General features: G+C 37.9%; 1 protein-coding gene across 2 annotated transcripts in view; it reads left to right on the top strand.

Moving 5' to 3' along the window:
* Positions 1–25,596, top strand: part of GALNT3 (polypeptide N-acetylgalactosaminyltransferase 3) — a 54,810-nt gene that overhangs the window by 16,576 nt on the left and 12,638 nt on the right. For both annotated transcript variants that reach the window (XM_002712246.5, XM_008258695.4), the window contains 6 exons: positions 8,814–9,437; positions 15,156–15,328; positions 19,958–20,107; positions 22,662–22,896; positions 23,382–23,499; positions 24,929–25,129. In XM_002712246.5, the coding sequence (XP_002712292.2) occupies positions 8,923–9,437; positions 15,156–15,328; positions 19,958–20,107; positions 22,662–22,896; positions 23,382–23,499; positions 24,929–25,129 (1,392 nt within the window). In that variant the 5' untranslated portion in view covers positions 8,814–8,922. The remainder of the gene's footprint in view (positions 1–8,813; positions 9,438–15,155; positions 15,329–19,957; positions 20,108–22,661; positions 22,897–23,381; positions 23,500–24,928; positions 25,130–25,596) is intronic.

Below are 25,596 nucleotides of genomic sequence, written 5' to 3' on the forward strand. Positions count from 1 at the left end.
ATCCAAAAACCAACAATTTTTAAAAATTAACTTATTTGAAAGGCAGAGTGGAGAGACAGAGAGACATAGGGAGAGATGAGGGGTAGGAGATCTTCTGTTGGTGTCTCTCTTCAATCCCCAAATGCCCACACCAGCTGGAGCTAAACCAGGTGGAAGCCAGGAGCCAGCACCTCCATCTGGGTCCCCCACGTGGTTAGCAGGGACTTTGAGTTATCCACTGCTGCTTCCCAGGCATATTGACAGGAATCTGGGTCAGAAATACAGAGTAGCTGAGGAATTGACCAGGCACTCCCATATGGGATGTGAGCCAGGGTTTCAAGCAGTGACTTAATCCTCTGTACCACAATGTCCACCCCACCAGTTATGTTTATAGGATAACTAGGTGGAGAAGTGTTTTAAAATTCAATCCTCTACTTGGGGGAATGGGAAGTACTTCAAAAAATTCATGGAAAATGGAATTAAAAGATAAGTTCATTTTGATGCAAAAGAAATTGAAGTTCATGCATAGAGGATTCTTCAGAAAGTTAATAAAGTGTATGTTATGAAAAATTATGCATGACTTTCAAGAGTTCTTTGCACCAAAATAGGCTTTTTGTTTGAATTCTGTTTTCTTCTTTTTGAAGTATCTTCCTACCAGTTCTGTGGGTAATCTGTGGATTCACTGAAATTGCTTCTGAGAATTCCTGTACTTCCTAGTATGCCATAAATAATCTATATGTGTCTTTCCTGTTAGGTGAAATTCACTGAGAGATGTAGATGTGGCAGGACAGCGTGGGAGTGTGTAGTTCACCTCCCCATGCAGCTCCCTGTAATTACTTATTTGCCCCAAACTGGCAAAGATAGAATTGGCTGGCCCACAAACCAAGATCCTACCAGCAACCTTTCATATTCAAAGGTGTTAATGGAGGTGCTTATCAGACCATGTGCAAGTGAAATGAATCCTGTGCCTCACTGTTGCTCCCTGTCACCTCTGTCCCTGGGCTTTTTGTCTTTAACCAGAAGATAGATCCCTTTGTTCAGAAAGTCATCTAGCTCTGTAACAACTGCAGGCTGTCAGCCTCCTAGAGCAACTTTACTTTGTCTCTAGCTGGGATCTTTGAAATAAGGCTGCTGCCGTCCCTGCTGAGACAGCATGTGGCTGTCCCCTTGCAGTTTGCTTTGCATCACTGTGCATGTCTTGTCATACAGCCCCAAGTGGCTTCCTGCACATTCCAGGCAAATTTGATTCCACCGAGGAATGCAGAAATGACTTCCTACCACTCCCTCATTCCCTAACACTTTCACCAGCAGATGAGGGGAACTTAACAGAACTTCTGCCCAAGCACCAGCTAGTTCATTATCAGGGCAGTTTTGTTTTGTTTTAAATGCAGTTAGGAAATCTCGATGATAATGTGTGGCAAGGATCCAATGAGAATTAATTCACAATAGTGTACTTTTCTTACTCTGCAATCTGTACTAGGATTTTAGGATATAATTTTGTATTTCCCTGCTTGATGTGGTTATCCTTAACTCTTTACAGCTTGCTTCAACTCAGTTGCAAGGACGTGTTATATATCAATTAGGCTTTGTGCCAGTTAAATTCACCTGGAAACAGAACTTCCTCCCTGGAATTGCAGTGCTTTATTGTCACAATACAGAAACAAGAAATGCTAAGAATGCTGTCCTCTTATCTTATTAAATGTTACTTTCGTGTGCAGTTACAAATTCTGCTTTTCACTGCTTTAGAAAATTGCTTCGGGGGAATTTTTAAGTTGAGCTAACAGTGCTGTAATGTATGCTTTCCATTTGGAGGCAGAACCATGACTATAATCTTGACATTTTCTCTTATGAATCTACATTTAAACAAGATGCCCAGGTAATTCACAGTCACATGGAGTTTGAGAAGCAGGAGTCTAGATAACTGCAAGCCACAATGTTGTGGTTAGATTATTTTACCTTTGCAACATTGTAGGGCTGTCTCTTCAGATAGAAACATATTTTTACACTGAGAATAACCCATGAATTTTAAGCCAGTCTTGCAGTCTGAAAGAATTGTGCATATTGTTTTAGCTTTTCATTTTGTGGATTTTTTTTATTGTTATTAACACTTTTTTAATGATGTTGACATCTATACTGAGAAGCAGATTTATATTTTTAAAGACCAGGCTCTCAATTTATTTTACTTTTAGAAACTTAAAAAATATAGAATTTAGAAACTCTTCAAATTTTTTTTCTGAGCTTTAAAAAAATTTTTTATGGTATTTCCTTCTCTTCTATGAATCTGTTATTTAGTAATTAGCAAATTGCCATTTTGAATAGGTGAATTTCAGGGTTTTAGGAAGATTACCATAACAACCCCTTTATCTGCTAAGCGTTTCTAATATTCAAATATAACCTGCTATGTCCTGAGTGGGCTACTGCTGTTCAACTTTGGGATACAACTGATAGTTTACTATAAGAAAAATTTGTTTTGTTTTGTGAGCTGTTTTCACATAGGTTTTCAGATTTGGCAGGTAGCATGGACTGTGAACATGAGATTATTCCTGGGGAAAAAAATTAAGAATACTGGTTTTATCCTACTCTTTTATCTATTGCATCTCTTTCAGATTAAGTGTTTCATTCATATCTCAATTTTCATATTTCATAGTTCAATCATAACATTTATGATAAGAATAAAGCATTTAAAATGGTTTTATAGCATTATAATTTGCAGTAACACTTCAGTACCTCATTTTTATCGCTATTAATCCTTGACCTTTTCGGAAAATACTGGGCTATTCTTATTTTAGATTTTCTCTTACTCTAAGTCTAAATAACTTTAGCTCAATTTATACCAATAATCATGAGGAACAATGTGTCCTTACATTTTTAAAAATTAATAATATGGTTGCCTTTGGGCAGATAACAGCCCACTGCTTATCAGGTGTTAGTTATGATTTGCCCGATGTCTTCTGACCTAGACTATCAGTCTAAACCCTTGCTACCCCCTGGAATTACCTAGGAAGCTTAAAACAACAACAGAAGTATAGTGTGGTGCCTAAGATATTTCATTTATTTTTATTATTATTTTATTTTTTAAAAGATTTTATTTATTTGAATGACAGAGTTACAGAGAGAGGTAAAAATAGAGAGGTCTTCTATCCACTGGTTTACTCCCCAGATGGCTGCAATGGCCGGAGCTGCGCTGCTCCGAAGCCAGGAGCCAGGAGCTTCTTCTGGGTCTCACACGCAGGTGCAGGGGCCCAAGGACTTGAGCCATCTTCTAATGCTTTCCTAGGCCATAGCAGAGAGCTGGGTCTGAAAAGGAGCAGCCAGGACTAGAACTGGCGCCCATATGGGATGCCGGTGCTTCAGGCCAGGGCTTTACCCTGCTGCGCCACAGTGCTGGCCCCTATTTTTATTATTTTTAAAAAGATTTATTTATCTGAGTGTCAGAGTTACAGAGAGAGGAAGATACAGACAGATGTTGGATCTGTTGATTCATTCCCCACATGGCTGCAGTAGCCAAGACTGGGCCAGACTGAAACCAGGAGCCTGGGACTCCATTATATCTCCCATGTGGGTGGCAGGGGCCCAAGTACCTGAGCCATCTTCCCCTGCTTTCCCAGACACATTAGCAGGATACTGGATGAGAAGTGAAGTAGCCAGCCAGGACTCAAATCGGCACTCATATGGGATGCCAGCATTTCTGGCAGCAGCTTAACATACTGCACCACAATGCCAACCTCAGGCATTTCATTTTTAAGAGCTTTTTATTAATCTGTATCCAGGGTTGAAGAAAATAGATGGGAATGCTTAATGCTGAGTGTAATTTTTCATGACTGGAAACTTAATATTGCACATTAGGAGCCAAGGACAGATACGTCTATGAAAATCCCTGGAGCATCTGTGTTGAAATCTTCAAATGAACAGGAGTTAAGAGAACATTCTTCTCTTCAGAAATAGTCTGAAAAGAGCAAGCCCTCCTAGTCTACTCCTAGGCTACCTCTAGAAGATTCTTGACCTCTTAATCCTCCTTCATTCTCTACTTCAAGGCTGCTTCCAGAAGGTTCTTTTTTATTTCAGATTTATTTATTTGAAAGGCACTGTTAACAGAAATGGAGAGAGAGATTCCATCTGATAGTTCACTCCCCAGATGGTTGCAATGGCCAACACTGGACCAGGTTAAAGCCAGGAGCCAGGAACTTCTTCCAAGACTCCCATGTGGGTGACAGAGGCCCAAACACTTGAGCCTTCTGCTGCTGCTTTCTGAGGCCATTAGCAGGGAGCTGGATCAAAAGTGGAGTGTCCGAGACATGAACTGGCACCCATATGAGATGCCGGCATTGCGGGCAGCAGCTTTATCTGTTAATGCCACAGCGCTGGCTCCCAGAAGGTTCCTGACCTCTTAATTCTTGATTGTCAGGATCTACAATCTGATACTCAGTCTTCATTTTTTTAAAATATGCTTTGAAAACAGGTTTTAAACTCACTTTCTATAAAACATAATCTGAAATGATATGAGGCTATTTGTAGTTTTAGGGGCATTTCCTTCAATTGTTTTCTTTTGTCCTTCTATTTAGGGGGGATAAGTTCTTGTCCTTAAATAGTCTATTTCAGATATTTTCAGTTAAAAGCCCAGAATTTCACCTGAGTAAATGCTATTCTTGTGTTTAAACCAAATGGACTTGGCCAACCAACCCAATTAATCTATTTGACTCTGTGTCTGTAAAATTGAGAAAATGTAATACTTCAGACAAAAGAGATGGAGAGCTTACATGTTAAATGTTAAAGCATCAGGAACCTAATGAACTTTTCACAAATGTTAAATATTGTTTTTATAGTTATATCTAATGAGGTCTTGGCCTCATTTTCCCTTTTCCAGTCAGCAGACACTTGCTGGGTATGCACACCATCAGCAACATTGTAGTAAGTGCTGTAAAAAATGACCTTGAATAAGAGAGGCACTACCCATGCCCTGTCTGAGCTTTCCTGGACTCCCTTGTTAGAGGTATTCTAAACTAAAAGCTACTAATTGAGTGATTCCTGAGGTAGATACACATTCCCACACACAGCAATGGAAGAATTACTGCCCTATTGATGAAGAACTCCTCTACTTTATGATTTATCGCTAAAAGAGAAATAACTCTCTTCCAAGTGCTTCATTCATTTTTTTTCTTTCTTCCTTTTTTTAAAATTCTCCACCCTGGCCATATATATGACTTCTGGCATAAATGTTTTAGGAAAGCCATCACTACTGTACAAAAATCTTAACTCTTCCTACTCTGTGCTTTTCCTGTTCTTTTTCTTGTTCTGTGTCCTGTTAAAATATGTTGAGGCCAGCTCAATCCTTCTGAAATTCCTCATCTGTCCTATCTTTGGCACTGAGGAATCTAGTATTAGTGGATAGCACTGGGGAAGGAGATGTCTTGTGGTTCCATCTGGGAAAGAAAGAAGAGTATGCGTAGGTTAAAATCTTCTATCAAGCTGCAGTTAGAGTTGATCAAGTTGATCTCACAGGCTGGGAACTATTGTAATGTGGGATCCCAACAGTTGGCCTGTTCTTATCTTCCTAGCATCTCTTAGACTGGGTTACTGCCCTGTGTCTAAAGGTTCTCTGAATCCTAAGCCCTAGGATTTTGGGTGCAGGACTACTGTTTCCCTCTGCCAAAGTTTATTTCTGCTTTTATAGTAAAGCCTATTGGACAAGATTTCTTGATGTTTACTTTTTAATGATCAACCAATTGTCAATAAACATCTCTGAAGAATAGCATGAAGATTGCAAAATCTACCTCCACCTGACATGGATACCTTATTTCTTCTGTTTGTTTTGTTTTCTTATTCTCCACTGCCTGGTCCCAGAATAAAACAAAGACTGGTCTCAGGGCAGGCGCTGTGGCAAAGCAGGTAAAGCTGCCACCTGCAATTCCAGCATCCTATGTGGCTGCTAGTTCAAGTCCCAGCTGCTCCTCTTCTGATCCAGCTCTCTATGATGGCCTGGGAAAGCAGTGGAGGATGGCCTAAGTGCTTGGGCCCCTGCACCCATGTGAGGGACTTGGAAGAAGCTCCTGGCTCCTGGCTTTGGATTAGCCCAGCTCTGGCTATTGCAGCCATTTGGGGAGTGAACCAGTGGATGGAAGATTATCTCTTTCTCCCTCTCTGTAACTGCCTCTCAAAAAAAAAAAAAAAAAAAAAAGATTCATTTATTTGAGAGGCAGAGTTACAGACAGTAAGGAAGAGACAGAGAGAAAGGTCTTCCTTCTGTTGATTCACTCCCCAAATGGCCCCAACAGCCAGAGCTGTGCCAATCTGAAGCCAAGAGCCAGGAGTCTCTTCCAGGTCTCCCAGGTGGGTGCAGGGGCCCAAGCACTTGGGTCATCCTCCACTGCTTTCCCAGGCCATAGCAGAGAGCTGGATTGGAAGAGGAGCAGCTGGGACTAGAACCGGCACCCATATGAGATGCCGGCGCCACAGGCGGAGGATTAACCTACTGTGCCACGGCACTGGCCCCAATAAATAAATCTTAAAAAAAAAAAAAAAATGGTCTTTCTAGTGTCTCTCATTTCCTCCCCCTATAAATGTGTTTCTCTGACATTTTTGTATACTCTGCTGGTGAAATCTTTTGTACTCTGAGACTAATTATCAAATTTTTATCTCTAGCACAGAGCTTTTCCCTGATTTATAGTTATAGTTTTGTGTGTGTGTGTGTGTGTGTGTGTGTGTGTATAGAATGGAAATTCTCTTTGGAAATCCCATTAGCATCTCAAATATACCATTTCTAAGACTCAACCAATATTGTTCCTATTACTTTTTAAATGTCATCAGTTTACTGACTCATCTCCCATTCTTCCATTTTTCTTGTCAAGTCCTGTTGTTTGCTTCTGTTTCCTAGACTGTGTTGAATCGTTCTTCTCCATCCTAGTAGCTCTCCTCTTCTCTTTAGTATATTCACCTTGACTGGGGCTGAGAAGCCTATGATTTTTCTAAAACATAAATTTAATTATCTTTCCTCAAACTCATTAAGTTCTTTGCAGTTCATCCATTTGGAACCAAATTTGTAAATTCTGAATTCACTTGCAGATATACAATAGGCTTTTCATGAATGGGTCTTTTACTGACCTCTTAGCCTCCACCACCATTCCCTTACTTGTGCCTTACTCAAGGACTGACCTTGTCTTGTCTTCCTTCTCTGCCTTTGCCTCTGACATTCCTTCTCTCTTCTCTGTCTTGTCTACCTGCCTGAAATTTGCTTATCCTGAAGATTCTGCTCAACAGTATCATTTGTGGAGGTTTTTCATAGCATGTCTTCTTGCTGCTGATGGGACTTGTTTCCTAGCTGTCCTTTCATGCTACTTTCATAGTCTCCTAGCATAGCTCAAGGATGCTGCTTTGTGGTTGCCTGTTGATTCACCATATTACATACTGGTCTGCTTCTGGAAGCTAAGGGGCTGTCTTTAATTCTGTATCCATGGCCTAGCACAATATTTGACCCAGCTGTAAGTGTGTGATTCTGCAACTCTTTACATAAGTCTTCAAATGAAATAGGAAAAAGGATCATATTGTTCTTTACATAAAGTTCCTAAGCAACACTTAAGAAATATTAGAACATCATGGGCAACATCATAATTGAGTTATTTTTAGGGGCAAAAGTGTGCATTCCATACTGAAAATATGAGGTCACCTTAGAAATAGTATATAGAGCTAACTGCTGCCTGTTTTGTTTATTCAACTTAAAATTTCATGCCAAAGGCCAGATTATTCATCTTAGAACTTGCTTTTCTTATTTTCAACTTCTGATAACTTTGGAAGAGAAGCTGAATAATGTGTCAGAGTTAATTTTCATTGTTGTAAACGACATTTGCTTTCAAATATATCAAGGGTTTAGCGAGAACAGGCATTTTTCAGTCTTTACCTCTGCCAGCTACTTGAATGTAATGATGCATGATATGCAGTTGTGTATTAAAACCCCTTCACATGATATTATTAAAGCATCATGAAGAAAGTCAGTGTTCACTGATTCATGTTGTCATTAGTGCACCATTTTTTTTTTTCCTTTTTTTGCTCCTGGTGTCTCAAATTTGGGTTCAGAAACTTATTGCTCCATTCTTAGAGTCAATTGCAAGCAGAGTTCTGGTTTGGTTCATCAAGTCAAATTCTGCTTTTTTAACCCTAGAGACTCAGAGACACTTCAGGTAAAGCTAATGCATTTTCTTCTTGCTATTAGATTTTATATTTGTATGAGCTATTGAAAATAGCATTTGTATAAGAACTAATTGGATGCTCTTGATTTTCTTGTCCATGGGTCTGTCAGTAGTCACAAGTACTATCAAGTGAATGCTAGTTTACTTATTTATGTAGCTGCTTTATTATTTTAATTGGATTAGTTGGAGTAGCGGTTCATATGTTGAGGGCAAACATAAAATGAAGGCCACCTCTTTAGAGGGATGTGATGGCCCCTGTCAGTGTACTTGTTTTCTGTGGCTGCCCCCTTTTTAAAAGTATGTTTAATGAAGATTTTTCCTTAGTTACCAAGTAAAACTTATTTTTAAAAACTCAAAATATTTTACAAAAAATAGTTTTGTGCATATCATAGTGTAGACATTAGCCAGGGTTATAGAAAAATGTTTTCTACTGGAGAAAAATCCTTGACATTTTGCAAACCAAACAGATTATAGTTAATTATAGCTATTTTTTCTTCCAAAAGTGTAATGTTCTTGAGAGCAAAGTGTCTTTGTGTTCTTGTTAATCATAATAGTACATTGTATTTTATGTTCAGTTGTTGGTTGAATGAATGGATTAAACCATGCCTGTATGAATGAATAGCTATTGATACAATCTATCATTTCTGTTTATAGGTTTTACCAGTTAAAGAAATCTTCTTGCCAGCAAATCTATGATAAAAAAGATAAGTAACAGAGGAAATCATAACTGTTATTTGTCAGGTGACAAGATTTTAATGTCAGAATGGCTCACCTAAAGCGCCTAGTGAAATTACACATTAAAAGACATTATCATAAAAAGTTCTGGAAATTTGGTGCAGTAATTTTTATCTTTGTAATAGTTTTGATTTTAATTCAAAGAGAAGTAAGTGTTCAGTATTCCAAAGAGGAATCAAGAATGGAAAGAAACATGAAAAACAAAAACAAAATGTTTAATTTAATGATAGAAGCTGTAAACAATATTAAAGATGTAATGCCAAAAATGCAAATAGGAGCACCTGTCAGGCAAAACATTGACATTGGTGAGAGACCCTGTTTGCAAGGGTATTATACAGCCGCAGAGTTGAAACCTGTTCTGGACCGCCCACCTCAGGATTCCAATGCACCTGGTGCTTCTGGCAAAGCCTTCAAAACAACCAATTTAAGTATGGAAGAGCAGAAGGAAAAAGAACGTGGAGAAAAAAAACACTGTTTCAACGCTTTTGCAAGTGACAGGATTTCTTTACATCGAGATCTTGGACCAGACACTCGACCTCCTGAGTATGTTGAGTAATATTTATTGTTAACTGTCACCAGGGTTTGCAGGGAGAGAAGCATTTGCTAAGGAAGTTGCTTGTTCTTTAGCCGTTCTAAGGCAGAAAATCAGCAAATGCTGTTTTTTTTCAGTCTCTGTTATTTATTTATTGCTTATCATTGTTGTGCCTAGATGTCCATGTCTGTGCTTGATGAAGCAGTACAGATGTGAAAAGTTGTTAGCTTAGATATTAGAAAATTGGAATTCTATATCAAATGCCTCTCCACAAGGAAATGCTTTATTTTTAAATGCTGCAGTTTTCTCATCTGTTTCGGAGGAAACATTGGACAGTTCTTTTATGGGAAATGTAGGAGAATAGAGGAGAAATTGTTTTGTCTCTTTACCTGTTGCTATAGAATAGAAATGTTAAAAATATGCCAAGATTGTAACACTGTTAGATGATAGTAGTCTATGGGTTTTCTAGCTAAGTCAAAAACTCTGGCTACATTCCCTATGATTTGTAAGCTTTCTCTTAAGGGAAACTATTGTTACAATTAATATCCCCACTATGACTTTAGAGTTTTGCTAATTAAGTTCTCATATCTGTGGAATTGCCTCCCATTGGCTACTGGAGAGGCCAGTGTTCTTTTTTGTTGAGTCACTTGGTTTACGTGCTTGCCTATAGTATTCAGTATTTTGGTTAATATTTCCCCCCAGTTTCTGTTATGTTGTCTCTTTATCCATTTATAGCTGTTGTTTTCTGTGAGGCAATGTTCAAATCCTATATTTGGACTGCAGTGGTTAAAATGATGCCAGCACTTTAAAAAAAAAAAAAAGGTTTATTTATTTGAAAGTCAGACTTAGAGAGAGATTGATTGGTCTTCCAGCTGCTGGTTGACTCCTGACATGGTCACAATGGACAGGGCTGGGTTGAGCTGGGCTGGGCTGGCTGAAGCCAGGAGCCAGGAGCTTGTTCTGGGCCTCCCGCATGGGTGTCAGGGGCTTAAGCTTGTGGGTCACCCTTTGCTGCTTTTCCTAGGCCATTAGCAGAGAGCTGGATTGGAAATGTACTAACTGGGATTTGAGCCTGCACCCATGTAGGATGTCAACATCATAGGTGGTGGCTTTACTTGCAAGTCACAACACTGGCCCCAAATTCTAACACTTTTAAGCCCTTGGTAGAATTTTGAGAGCACGGGATAGGCAAACAATTCCTACATATTTTGCTTTCTGGTTACAACAGAAGTACCTTTGGCAGAGAACCTGAAGAAAGGGAAGTTTGTAGGCTGTGCTATATTGCTTCACTCAGATTGTTCTAAATTGCTAATGCCTGCAAAAAATTTATTACTCCCTTAATGTAGAAGTTATGTTGACTTCTGTTCCTGTGTTCTAACCCATGTCATCCATGGTCTTGCTTATTGTTTTTTAAAAATATTTATTTGAGAGAGATAGATGGTGTTTCCCTTCCCTGATTCACTATCCTGAATGCCTGCAAATAGCCTTGAACCTGGGTCAGGGTTGAGTCTAGAAGCCAGGAATTCAATCTCTCCTCCCATGTGGGTGGCAGAAACCCATAGTACTTAAGCCACCACCACTGCTTCCCAGGTTCTACCATAGCAGGAAGTTGGAGTCAGGAGCCAGATCCTGGAATTGAACCCAGGCATTCCAGTGTGGGATTTGGTGTCTTAACAGGCTAAATGTCTGTTGCTTCTCATCATTAGCTTTTAAACTTTTAATGTATTTCATTTTATTTGAAAGGAAGAGAGTGAAAGAGTGAGAGCAAGAGAGACAGAGACAGAAATAGAGAGAGGAGAGAGAACTACATCTTTCTTCCCCTAGCTCACTCCCCAAATGCCCACAATAGCCAGAACTGTGCCTGGCTGAAGCAGGATACGAGAATTGCATCTAGATCAGCCACGTGGATGTTAGGGACCCAAGTACTTGAACCATCATCTGCTGTGTCCAGGATATACATCAGCAGGAAGATGGATCAGAAGTGGAGTAGCTGGGACTTCAACCAGGCACTCCAATATGGATTGTGGATGTCTGAAGCTGTGAGTTAAGTTACTGTGCCAAATGCCCACCCCTCATTTTTAAATAAATATGTGAAGAAATGATATCTATAATATATTCTCCCTGTTACCATGTTGTATAGTTTCTTTTGTATGTTAAGAGATTTGAACAAAACATTTCACTTTATTGATTTGGAGTGAGGTCTTGACTGAAAAGCAGTCCCAGAAATCAGTAATCATATTGATTCTTTGACAGGACAAACCACTGTCAGCTCAAGGTGAGCTCTCCCCCTCCTCACCATATAGCATTAAGAAGATGTGGTAGTTTTCAACAATGTAAATCCTTAAGAAGTGAAAAACAACTAAGTGTATTAAGTATATTTTTATTAGAGCTGAAGATTTAATTGTAGATTACTTTGAGTAGTATTTTGCTGATGTGATAAAAATTTGATTGTTTACTTTGATTGTAACCTGTATCACAAAGGAATACATTTTCTGAAGAATTGCTAGTCTTTCTTTCATACTCAATATAAGCATTAGATCTAATGTCTTCCGAAACCATATGGGCATGTGATTAATAATTTAAGTGTGTCTATAAATTAGTTTTTTCAAATGGTTTGACTAGAAATATACAGTCAATTTGGCAAGTTATTTTAATTGCAATATTTTAAAATAGCTTGAAATAATTTTTAAACTATAGATTTAGTGTGTTTAAAAATAAATAGAATTTGTAAGATCATACTGTGAAATTTCATCATTTGCATTAATGTGTAACATGATACTTTTAACTGATATTAGCTGCTATCAGTTAAGCAAATAGTTTTCCCTAATTTAAACTGCAGAGAAACCCTGAAAGATTAAAGTGATAACATTTTATTAGTGTGAACTTTTATGTAGTTTTTTATCTCAAGTCTTCAAAACCTGTTAGTAATTCTTGATAAATACTGTATTCATTAACTAAGTGACAAACATAGAAAAAAAATTTAATCATAAATTCCCACTCCTCCCCCAACTGCTTATAAGATGATATTTCATGAGATTTCTCTCTTTTTTCTTCCAAAAGGAAATACTATATTATAAAGTTTTTCATAATTTTTATTTATAATTTACATTGGTTTCTATACCATTATGTATTACAATATAAGCTTTTATGTATATATATGTATAAATATGATTCGAATGTACTTAAATGTATGAATCCACATAAGTGTTGAACTTTATTTTTAGTTGATGCTTTATACAAAAATTTAATTTAGAACAAATAATTTGCCCTCTGCCTCAGTGAGGAAGAATGTGATGATTTCCCTCTGACCACGCATCTGTGTTGCACTCTGAAATCATGAAGGCATTAGAGAACAAAGCCACTTTCACCCAGAGTCACCCTCCCCTTTTCCCACTTAGTGTTGTTGACACCTTATCTTGATATTTTATCTCTAATCTGATACACTTTTTGTCACTACATTTCCATCCTGAAGACTTCCTGCTAAAAATGGAGCTAAGGCATGACAAGCTATTCCTCTTGAGGCATGGTTGTGAAAGTAATGAATGAGAGAGTTTGTAGATCTTTTTTAGGGTGGCTTTCCCCTCATATGACACTGGGGGCCACAATTGCCCTTTCAGAGCAACTGAAGTATATTAGGCTCTTATCTCCCTGAGTGGATGATTTGCTTCCTTATCTTTGGGTTTGAACAGCACTATTTGTTCACATGTTGTATTTATAGTGCCTTTGGACTGGCTGGGAAGGTATTATAATCTGTTGTCCAAAATGGTACAGCTGTTTTTTTTTTTTTTTTTAAGATTTATTTGTTTATTTGAAAGACAGAGTTACGGAGAGGTAGAGGCAGGGGGAGAGAGAGAGGGAGAGAGGGAGTGTGGAAGAGAAGGAGAGACGTGTCTTCCATACACTGGTTCCCTCCCCAGATGGCCATAATGGCTGGAGCTGAGCCAGTCCGAATACAGGAACCAGGAGCTTCATCTGGGTCTCCCATGCAGGTTCGGGGGCCCACTGCTTTCCCAGGCCAATATGCAGAGAGCCGGGTCAGAAGTGCAGCAGCTGGGTTTTGAACCGGTGTCCCTATGGGATGTTGGCACTGCAGGCAGTGGCTTTACCACTATGCCACAGCGCTGGCCTGCTTATGGCTTTTCAGTGACCTTAGAGATACAGTTGCTTTATTTGTTTGTTGCATAGAAAACATATGGTTTACTTTATGTCCTGTCCTGATATTTTGGGGCTCTCTCCTGTATGTTATTTTAATTGATTCTTAGCTTAACCCTGTAGAGTGAGAACTGTGATCATCCCCACATCTAGAGTCACAAAAGCAGGAGACTGTATAGACCCCCTCGAACCCAGCAGCTTAATAATGTAGATTGTTTTCATTGAGGAAGATACTTTCATAAAATTAATTTGAGATCAACCTATAGTTAATGTCTTTAGCTAATGCATAGCACCACTAATCAGTCAAGAATCAAGGATCTCTACCTGTTCCCCTCAGTGTTGTAGCTGGTGGCAGAAACACAAGACTTTTAAAATGGATTTAGACCTTTATTCTAAATTTATACATTTTTTTTCTATTTAAAATTTTATTTGAGAGATTCACTCCCTAAATACCTACGAGTGCTGAGACTCTGCCAGGGCCAAAGCCAGAACCAAGCACACTATCCACGTGGGTGACAGGACCCATTTCTTTGATCCATTATCACCTCTCAGGCTATGTATTAGCAGGAAGTTGGAGTCAGGAACTGGAGTTGGGAATCAAACCAAGGTATACAGGCGTCTTAACCTCTAGGGTAAAGGACTAGAGGGGAGATATAAATATTATTTAAAGGAAAATTTTTTGAAGATTTATTTATTTATTTGAAAGTCAGTTACACACAGAGAGAAGGAGATGCAGAGAGAGAGAGAGAGAGGTCTTCCATCCGCTGGTTCACTCCCTAATTGGCTGCAACAACCGGAGCTGGGCTGATCTGAAGCCAGGAGCCATGAGCTTCTTCTGGGTCTCCCATGTGGGTGCAGGGGCCCAAGGACTTGAGCCGTCTTCTACTGCTTTCCCAGCCCATAGCAGAGAGCAGGATCAGATGTGGAGCAGCTGGGACTTGAACCGGTGGCCACTTGGGATTCTGGTACTGCAGGCAGCGGCTTTAGCCGCTATGTCACAGCGCTGGCCCCTAAAGAAAATTCTGAATTGCTGGATCTTATTTAACTAAACTATAGATTATTAGAGCAAAATCTTTATTACAGAATGTGGCATCATATATCACATACTGAAGAACAGATCTAATTTAAGATGACCTCCACAAAAATGAGTGTTTAATAACATTGCACAGTGTTTTAAAATTGGAAATGAAAAAGTGGATGACTTCTGAAAGACAGGAGAAAAATGGATTTTTATTTGAGCAACTCTAAGTATTAGTCATTTTTATATGTCTTGCAGCTTACATTCATTGTATAAAATCTTGTTTGTATTTAAAATTATATTATGGAAAAAGGTTTCAATAACATGTTGTAATCCTTGACATGATATCCATGTCAATGGACATGATTCTTGGGTGAACAACCTACTTGTAAGAAATTTGTTTTGATCTCTTCTCTGTATATTTAATTAATATCATTCCACATAGACACTATTTGTTGTTTTTTTAAGTGATAAAGATTAAATAATGATATTTTAGCAGTGGAATAACTGTGAAATAAAGTAATGCAGTTCATAACTGTTCTACTTCTTTGACTTCTAGATGTATTGAACAAAAATTTAAGCGCTGCCCTCCCCTGCCTACCACCAGTGTCATAATAGTTTTTCATAATGAAGCATGGTCCACGCTGCTTAGAACTGTCCACAGTGTGCTCTACTCTTCACCTGCAATACTGCTGAAGGAAATCATTTTGGTGGATGATGCTAGTGTAGATGGTAAGAAGCACATGCGAAATAGATTGCTCAACAAATCCATGTAGTGGCATCCAAAATCTACCTCGTTGTATTGTACTGTCTATATGCAATCTCAGAGCTTGAATATAATAGTTTGAATGGTATGTATGATAGATGGAAGTAGAATCCAAAAATGTCTATATTCAGATTTTTTGGAGTGCAGAAATGTATGTTTCCATACTTTGTCTGTTCATAACTTTATCTGCCTCAGTGAAAAGCTTTTACTGTAAGGCACAGTGGTTGGAAGCACAGACTTGAGCCTCAGGGGAGGCTGCTTGACTTGGTTCACAGATCTGGTCACCACAGCTGTGTACGTGGGCATGTTACCTCTTTGCTTCAGATTCTTTATTGTCAAATGGAGATAATGCTGTATTTCATCAGCTACATGTCGTTTGTTTATAAGCCACTAAGAAGAAAAAGAATCACTGGCAATTAAATGAATGTACATTAACTAATTGTATAGTGTGGAACTGAGGAAACAGAAATAGCAAATACTCCTTAGAGTAATTTTAAAAATTAAGTGAGTTATATAAATAACATAAATTAATAAATAATATAAGTGATTGCTAAAAATCTCTAAAGTTTCATTATTTTCTGTTTTATTTTGGCTGTTTTAAATATTCCAATATTATCTATTAGGATAGCCAAATTCTTTCATGTATTTCCTCCTAAAATTACTAATGAGATATTAAATTACACACTTTAAATTGGAATCACAGGCTAATCTGACAGATACTCTAGTTTTCTAAGTTTTGGTTTTTTTTTTTTTTTTTATTTTTTTTTGACAGGCAGAGTGGACAGTGAGAGAGAGAGACAGAGAGAAAGGTCTTCCTTTGCCGTTGGTTCACCCTCCAATGGCCGCCGCGGCCGGCGCGCTGCGGCCGGCGCACCGCGCTGATCCGATGGCAGGAGCCAGGAGTCAGGTGCTTTTCCTGGTCTCCCATGGGGTGCAGGGCCCAAGCACCTGGGCCATCCTCCACTGCACTCCCTGGCCACAGCAGAGGGCTGGCCTGGAAGAGGGGCAACCGGGACAGAATCCGGCGCCCCGACCGGGACTAGAACCTGGTGTGCCGGCGCCGCTAGGCGGAGGATTAGCCTAGTGAGCCGCGGCGCCGGCCTAAGTTTTGGTATTTAACACCATACAGATACCAAGTATTTCCATGATTATGTAATTTATTCCTGAATAAACTTTTGTTTGCAGCCAGATTCCTGAAGGTCAAATCTTAGCTCTAGCACAAATTAGTTGTTTCCTCAACTGTAAAATGAGAATAAATTCTATGATCAAATCCAGAGTATTGTCAATTGTAAGATACATAATTATATACACGAGAAAAGAAAAATGTTGCCTTTTAGGTGACCTTCCAACCATTGTAAGGTATTATCAGATTCCAGAAATAGTTAATAAATGAAAACATGAACTTCTTATTCTTTTTTTAAAAAAAGATTTATTTTATTTATTTGAAAGGCAGAAATACAGAGAATGAAAAGGAGAGATCTTTCAACCATGGTTCACTCCCCAAATGGCCCTAACGGCTGGAACTGGGCCAGGCCGAAGCCAGGAGCCAGGAGCTTCTTCAGGTCTCCCATGTGGGTGCAGGGGACCATGCACTTGTGCCATCTTCCACTGTTTTCCCAGGTGCATCAGCAGGGAGCTAGATCTGAAGAGGAGCAACCGAGTCTCAAACCGGCACCCACATGGATGCCAGTACTGCAGGCAAAAGCTTAACCTTCTACACCACAGTGCTGGCCTCAAAACATGAAATTGTAGACTTAATTTATTTCATTGTTTCTATATATAATTATAAATGTTTCCATGGTTTCAAAATTAAACAACCTTAGTGTATTGCTGTTATATTCTCAAGTTCAGTTAGTAACTAGGTGAAATCACAGGATTGTTGACCTGGTGTCAAACTTATCCTCCAGATGGGAAAGTTGAAGGGCCCTGGAGTCAACATGTCATAGGTCTCTAATTTGAACATCTACTGCCATGACTCAAATACTTCACTACTCAGTGGTAATCAGCTGATTTATTTATTGCTTGATTTGTTATACATTTTTTTCTTTTTCTATCTAGTTGAATCACAGTCCTTGATACTTTAAGTGACATCTAATTAATTTCTGTACAATTCTCATATGTTGTCCCTTAGAAAGAAACTTTTATCTTAGACATTTTTTCTCAGATAATCTTTATTTTACTTGATTTTCTAAGCTAGTGGAACATTAGGAGCATGGTGATCTAGTTTTAGTAAACCTTCAGTTGAAGGTACCATATTCATTTAACTGTGCAAGCAAGATTATACAATTAAAGAAAATCAGAATGTAAATCAGAGTTCACTCATAATCTTCCTGTCTCAAATATTACAGTCTTTTCCCTTTCTTTTCTCATCACTATCTACATAAGCACAATAGCATTTAGTTATATCTGTGTCAGAAATCCTGTTTTAAAATTTGATGTTTTCACATAATATTGTTTTAGCCTGTTTATTTTACCTTTGAAGCTCCATTTTTATATAAACATTTATTTTTGTTTTATTTGAAGGGTAGAAAGGGAGATGGAAAGTTGGTTTTTAATGATAATAATGGGCTATGTACATTTTACTTAACTGTATTTTTTTTTACTCTATAGTATTGTAAGCTATACTATGATGTGCTTATATCATTTTTGTTCTTTTGCAGTATACCTTTAATAAGAAAAGTATGACTATGGCCAAAGGAAATGGCTATTTTTATAATATTTTAGAGCAATCAACAATAGATTTGGAGCAGTTTTCTTAGCAAAAGTTACATTTATTTTATTGGATTGAGTCAGTCAGAGGTCTCCAAGGATTCCTCAGTGTGAAAAATAGGTCCCGCCTTGCTGTAAATTGGCCTAACTGGAAACTGGCCCTTGATTTCAATTTGCTTAGGGAAAAGACACAAATATATGGATAATCAGGAAAGAAAAGAGTTAATTAAAGCCCATAACAAAACATAATCAAGATCTTTGGAGCAGAGACCAGGTAGCAGGCCTTGTCTCCAGTGTTGTATCTGGGCAGTAGTCTCTCGTTTTACCCTCCCAACAGTCTCCTGCAGTATGTCAGTCCTATGATTCCCATCCTAGAGATAAAACAGACTAGGAGAATTAAAAAAAACTTGCCCAGTGTCTCACAGCTGACAGTGACGGCATCAGAAATTCAACCCAGGGTATTTGATTTCATGTAGCTTTATGCTATCTGAAAGTGTATTACTCTTTGCACAATGTTTAGCTAGGTTTGTTTTTACACAAGGTTATTCCTAAACTCTTACCTCACTTATGAATATTTAAACTTTAGATCAGCAACACTCATATTTGCAGAAAAAAGATGTGTATTTTGTCACAGATAAAGTCTACATTTGCTTCTGAAATTTGGCAAAAGCAAATACCTACCCCAGCTTATTCTCAGATCTCTCTGAGGCCCCAATGTGCCATTTTAAATTTATTTATTTATTTTTTTTTTGACAGGCAGAGTGGACAGTGAGAGAGAGAGACAGAGAGAAAGGTCTTCCTTTGCCGTTGGTTCACCCTCCAATGGCCGCCACAGCCGGCGCGCTGCAGCCGGCGTGCTGCAGCCGGCGCACCACGCTGATCTGATGGCAGGAGCCAGGTACTTCTCCTGGTCTCCCATGGGGTGCAGGGCCCAAGCACCTGGGCCATCCTCCACTGCACTCCCTGGCCACAGCAGAGAGCTGGCCTGGAAGAGGGGCAACCGGGACAGAATCCGGCGCCCCGACCGGGACTAGAACCTGGTGTGCCGGCGCCACAGGCGGAAGATTAGCCTATTGAGCCACGGCGCTGGCCCCAATGTGCCATTTTAACAACCTTACTAGGTGCTCAAGAAATTATTTAAAAGCATGACTAACATTTGATTGATTTTCTTTCACCTTCTGTTTGAACTTTTGCATATTATGTATCTCAGCAAAATTGGAGATTAGATCTCTCAGACGCCATTACTGAAATTTTGTCTGTGTTTCTTTGTTCCTGATTTACATGATTACTTTCATATATTTACTGGAAAAAATTCTGATAAAAGACTCCAAAATTTTCAAAATTTTTTTTACTGACTTTGTAGAAATGTTCCCAAACTGTGTAGATCTGGACTTTGTTTCTTACTCATGCCTTTCTCAACATTTTGGTCCCAAATTATTTTGATCAGAGTCTTTTTGATACTTGACATTTTTCTTTAAGATTTCCAGATCTAAATACTAATTTAAAAAAATGTTTAATACTTGTTGGCCAAATTCTCTTTACTTCACTCCTATAGGCAGTGGTCTCACATCCCTACATGACTCTTCTTATGTCTTGGGGACCTCCACTTGAAGTTTCTCACCCCATATGACATTTGTTGAACTGAAATATACAAGATAAGTATGTGTTACACTGTTATATGTCATAGTACTTTTAGTTATGATTTCCATATCCTTACCCCCCAGGCAAGATTTAAAATAAAGATTTAAAATTTTCACTGGAAGAACATTTGCAAGCGTTAAAGATCATGAACTTGAAGAGATTGCTGCTCTGGCATTTCATTTGCTTTCATATGTTATGTATGAAAATACCTTCAGAAAGTTAATTCTGATTTTTTTTCCTTACAGAGTACTTACATGATAAACTAGAGGAATATATAAAACAATTTTCTATAGTAAAAATAGTCAGACAAAGAGAGAGAAAAGGTCTGATCACTGCTCGGTTGCTAGGAGCAACGGTAGCAACAGCTGAAACGCTCACATTTTTAGATGCTCACTGTAAGTATCTATGTAGAGACCTAGTTGTGGCATTTTTCCCTCCCACTCCTTCTAATTTAAAAAGTAAGGAATCCTTGTCTATAGTGCCTAATTGCATTTTCTTTAACAGCATTTTCAACTGGTGGTTCTAGCAATGACAGCCCAAGCAGATAGCAGCTTTGTGTAGCAACTTCCTTTACTTCCTACCTCCTCAGTATTTAATCTCCTCAACTTTCCCGTCATGTAGTGACTGGCTTCCCAACAAGTTTTCTTAGCCTGGGATATTATTTTCCACAGATGTTCATTCTGTCAAAACAAAATCCAAAAAAAAAAAAAAAAAACCAAAAAATTAGAGGTGTTTTGCCCTTGTTACTGGATACCTACATTCAATGTAATCAACATGATCATTAAAGTTTTTCCTAGTACTGCTACTTCTATTTTTAATATTTCAGTTCTTTGTTGTGTTTTGAAAATTTTTTAAAACTCTTTTTCATGCCACCTTAAGGTGCCTGGCTCCCAGCATTTTCTGGTTATCTCTTCCATTAACATAGTCAGTTTCTGTTTGTTTTTATTGCTATCGGATTTTGTCCCTTTGTATTTTAATATTTTTTTTCTGGTTAATGTTTTTAAAGTATTTAGAAAGTGTTTTTAGAGTTAACATTAATAAGCATTCTAGGTATTAATAAATGTTAGTCTTTGAGCAGTTAGTTTAATGGGTTTCACTCTTTGTATGGCTGTTTAACTTTCAGCTGGCCAGCTCTTGGGTTATGTGTGACCCAATGACTAGTTTTGAACAACTGCTAATTATTACAGAAGGGCTTTTGGATTTTTTTTTTTTTAGTTACTTATAGCCATAATATTCAATACTGATAATGCCCAGCAATTGAAAAATGAAAAGAGGTAAAAAGATAACCCTAGAGACATGTTTTATGAAAGAAAAGGTGAATGTCTAGTATTCCTTGTCCTGGTCCAGAATTACAATAAGGTCAGGCTGGGCATTCTTCCCTCAGGAAATATGTCTGATGGTCCTCCCGGAGCATAACTACTGCCCACTTTCAGCCACTGGGGAACCCACAATGGGACTGCACATGCATGATCTGAACTCACTATGTGATATGTGAGACAGCCTGACCTATGACCAAACCTCTCATTTGTTTCCATTAGGACTGGGGCAGCTTTTATGGGTTCTTTCCAACTATTTTGGGGGGGGGGGTGAGGTTTTTACTTACTTATTTGAGAGAGGGAGAGATCATTCCCCAAATGCCCACAATAGCCAGAGTTGGGGTAAGCCAAATCTAGGAGCCAGGAACTCCTTCTGGGTCTTCTGCATGATGGCAGGAATCCAAGTATGTGGGCCGTTATCTGTTGCCACCCCACACAGATTAGCAAGAAACTGCATCAGAAGTGGAGGAAACGGGACTGAAGCCTGAACTCTGATATGGGATGTGAGCAACAGCTTAACCTACACCACAATACCCACCCTCAGTCGCTTTAGTCAATGTTTGTTTATTCATTTTCACTTATTTGAAAGGCAGAGCAACACACACACACACACACACACACACACACACACACGCACAGAATGAACTTCCATGCATTGGTTCACTCCCTGAATGCCTTCAACAGCTAGGATTGGGCCAAACCAAAGCTGGGAGCCAGGAACTTCATTCCGGTCTCCCACCTAGATGGCAAGGACCTAAGTACCCAAGCTATTATCTGCTGCCTCCCTCGGTGTACATTAGCAAGAAGCTGAATCAGAAGTGGAGAGGAGAGAATGAGACTCCATCCCGTACATTCTGATATAGGATGCGAGCATTCCAAGCAGCAGCTTTACCCATTGCACAACATTGATCCTTTCGAAAATCAAAGTGTTCTGATCCCTTGACTTATTTTATCCTAAGATTCAATTAAGGAAATGAATGTTTCAGTTACTGTACCATACTCGGGGAGGAGACAAGTATAAATAAATCAGAACACAGTGAGAGGTAGGTGATATGTACCTGGAAAGTATTATCTTTGGTTTACAGCCCATTTTAAAGGGAAAACACCTGAACTTTATGCTCATCAGCGTCGTTTTGCTTATTTTCTAGGAGAAAAAAATCATCTATAAAGAAATTGTCTTAACTATTCTGATCCCTGCTTTGCTTTCTTCATCCTATTCTTAGCTCTAGAAGCCTTTAGGAAGCCTCCGCTGCTGTTGATCTCTTGCTCAGCATGGTGACTCTAGTTAACAATCACGTATATCTGAGTAAAAGTTAAATGTTCTTACCACACACATATACCCACAAAGATAACCATATGAGGTTATGGATATATTAATTAGCTTGATTGTGGTGATCATTTCACAATGTAAATATTCGCCAAAACTTCACACTGTACACCGTAAATATCTAGAGTTTCAATTTGTCCATTTATACCTCAAATCTGGAAAAAGAAATCTCCCTTATATAAAAGTTTGGAATACAAATGACTTTGTTGTTCTTAATTCTCTGTAAAGCTTCACCAAAAATAACTAGAGGAAAAAATCAAACCCTTCAGTAGTTTCATTAAGTTCTTTAAAATTCTCATTCCTCAGGTGAGTGTTTCTATGGTTGGTTAGAACCTTTGCTGGCTAGAATAGCTGAGAACTACACTGCCGTTGTGAGTCCTGATATTGCGTCTATAGACATGAACACATTTGAGTTCAACAAGCCTTCTCCTTATGGAAGTAACCATAACCGTGGAAATTTTGACTGGAGCCTTTCATTTGGCTGGGAGTCACTTCCTGATCATGAGAAGCAACGAAGGAAAGATGAAACCTACCCGATTAAGTAAGATGATTGCTCTCAAAGTCTCATACTTGTGCCATAAATCGTACATTGAACATGTATTCACTCTACTTTTAGAGCAGTTGCTACTGAGGTAAATCATGCTAACAAAGAATGCACATATTTTCTGTAGAGAGAGCAGAAAAATCTTTTATTTATGCACAACTTGTTTATGTATGTACATGTGATATTACTGACTAGGAAGCAAAATTTAACAAAATAAATGTAATCTTATGTCTTCCTTATAAATCATTCCTTAAGAATCTTTAAGCATGTTTATGAGGACATGCTGTGTTGGGAGAGAACACCTAAAGTGCTTTCCCAACCCTGACTTGATTTTGAAAACAGCATTTTTAGTTTTTGTTAATCTATGTAGAAGTATGGAAATTATAATAACTCCTTAATTTGTAAATTTGATTCAATTCTTAAAATAGGCTATTTTATCTTGTTTAGTTTTTGTAACAGTTTGATGATGGATTATCTTTCAGAACACCTACTTTTGCAGGAGGCCTTTTTTCCATATCAAAAGAATATTTTGAGTATATTGGAAGTTATGATGAAGAAATGGAAATCTGGGGAGGTGAAAATATAGAAATGTCTTTCAGAGTAAGTTTATGGAGATTAAATATATTAAGCAATGAAATAGTTTCTGTTCTAATTGGCTGATGCAGATGATTGTGAACTTTTTTGTGCTTTGTAAAATTAAGTTCCTGGAAATTTGGGGATAAGAATATTTCCTTTTAATATGTAACTTAAAAGTTTTACTTATTGTTGCCCATATAACAAGAGGAGTCAGTTGACCTCCTGTTTCCAGGCAGTAACACCAATTAATACACTTGTAGTTACTGGATTCTAGCCAAGATAAACATAATTAAATCTAGTGCTTCAGGAAATGGGTTGATTATCAAGGGAGTCAGAATGGAAAAACATTCATGTATAATTTTAAAGGACATTGGACTTAACTCTTTGAATTAAATGAGTTTTTCTCAAATATATATTGAAAGCAAATATAAAAATCAAAATGAAGGCTTTGGATATTCTCAACATGTACCTTATTTATTTGGTTGTGTGAGTTCAGTTTGTATGATAACTTGTCATTCATTTTTCATCCCTTTGGCTGGAACATAGTAGAAAAAGGACTGAATGAGGAATCAGAAGATTTAAGTTTTGATTATGGCTTCATCACAATAGTGATAACTGTAGCCAACTTTGAACTGCTTACAGGCAGAGATCTTGTTTTATTCATTTCAGTATTTCCAGCCCCTAGCACAGCAGTTTGCTGAACTGAACATGTCGCTGAGTTTTCTCATTTTTTTGAAAAGAAAAAGAAAAAAGATGATACAATCACTTTGTTGTAACATAACATTAGCCTGTACTATTAAAGATGACTTCTTTATGGAATTTTTTGCTTAGTTGGATATTCAGTGCACAATTAAGACTTTTAAGTGAAAAGGCAATAATGTCATAATTTGCCATTTTATTTAGAATTAATACAAATATATGATTTTTGATATTTTCCTTTAGTCAGCATGATTTTTTTCACAGTGACCAATTACTTCAGAAGTACAGATTGTATTTTGATAATAATGGCTATGTGGATTTGTTTTCTTGATTACCTGAAGTATACATAGAGTCTGGGTCCTTTCTTCCAGACTGCTAGCTCCTGCCTTATAGAGAAACCCTGTGGTGTGAATGAAATGACCATGTGGCTCATGTGAGGTGGAAGTCAAATGCACCGGAACCTTTGGTCTTCTGTCCACATTAGAGAATCTGCATAGCTATTTACAAAAAATAAACACTCCAAAGAACCAAAATCACTCTTTTGTTAACTTTCTGAAAATGTACTGTTGTTGTTTTTAGTGTTTATTCCATTTAGGAGCATAAAGTGAGCTGGCAGGGAACGGGCTATTTGTGAAATTATATTACATTTCTTCTCTGTATTTTGTTTTTGTTAATATCTTAAAGGTGAACATAAAAGCAACACTTTGATTTTCCTAAAATACTGTGAATTTAAACAAATATCATTAATTATCAGGTATGGCAATGTGGTGGGCAGTTGGAGATTATGCCTTGCTCTGTTGTTGGACATGTTTTTCGCAGCAAAAGTCCTCATTCCTTTCCAAAAGGCACTCAGGTGATTGCTCGCAACCAAGTTCGCCTTGCAGAAGTCTGGATGGATGAATACAAGGAAATATTTTATAGGAGAAACACAGATGCAGCAAAAATTGTTAAACAAGTGAGTCTAACCTAAAACTGAATTATAGTTAAAATCTGCTCCAAGTTCAAATGTCCTTTTGCTTATTTGAGTCACTTCATGTGCAAAACATTATAAAGGTTATTTTTGTAGTGAAGTTTTTTTGTCTTAACTCTTAAAACATTATTTATGTAATACAAGTTTTCTCATTTTCAAGGAAAAAATTAGTAAATTGCTTTTAAAAAATTCAATCACTCTACTTGATATTAAACATTTTAATATGGAAGATAATTGCTTTTGTAACTCCCTTTCATGGTTTAGTATTTTCCTGAAAAGAAAACAATATTTAGAGGAGCTGCTTTCATTGGTTTTAGGAAATGTGATTAACATCTAAATAAGGGTTCTAAAAATGACTTTCTGATTCAAGATAGACAGTGTTGTAATGTGACGGGACCCTGAACCAGGATATCAAGGCTTTTTTTTTTTTTTTTTTTTTTTTTTTTTTTTTT

This window comes from Oryctolagus cuniculus, chromosome 3 (genome assembly GCF_964237555.1).
Source record: "Oryctolagus cuniculus chromosome 3, mOryCun1.1, whole genome shotgun sequence".
NCBI classification, from domain to species: domain Eukaryota; kingdom Metazoa; phylum Chordata; class Mammalia; order Lagomorpha; family Leporidae; genus Oryctolagus; species Oryctolagus cuniculus.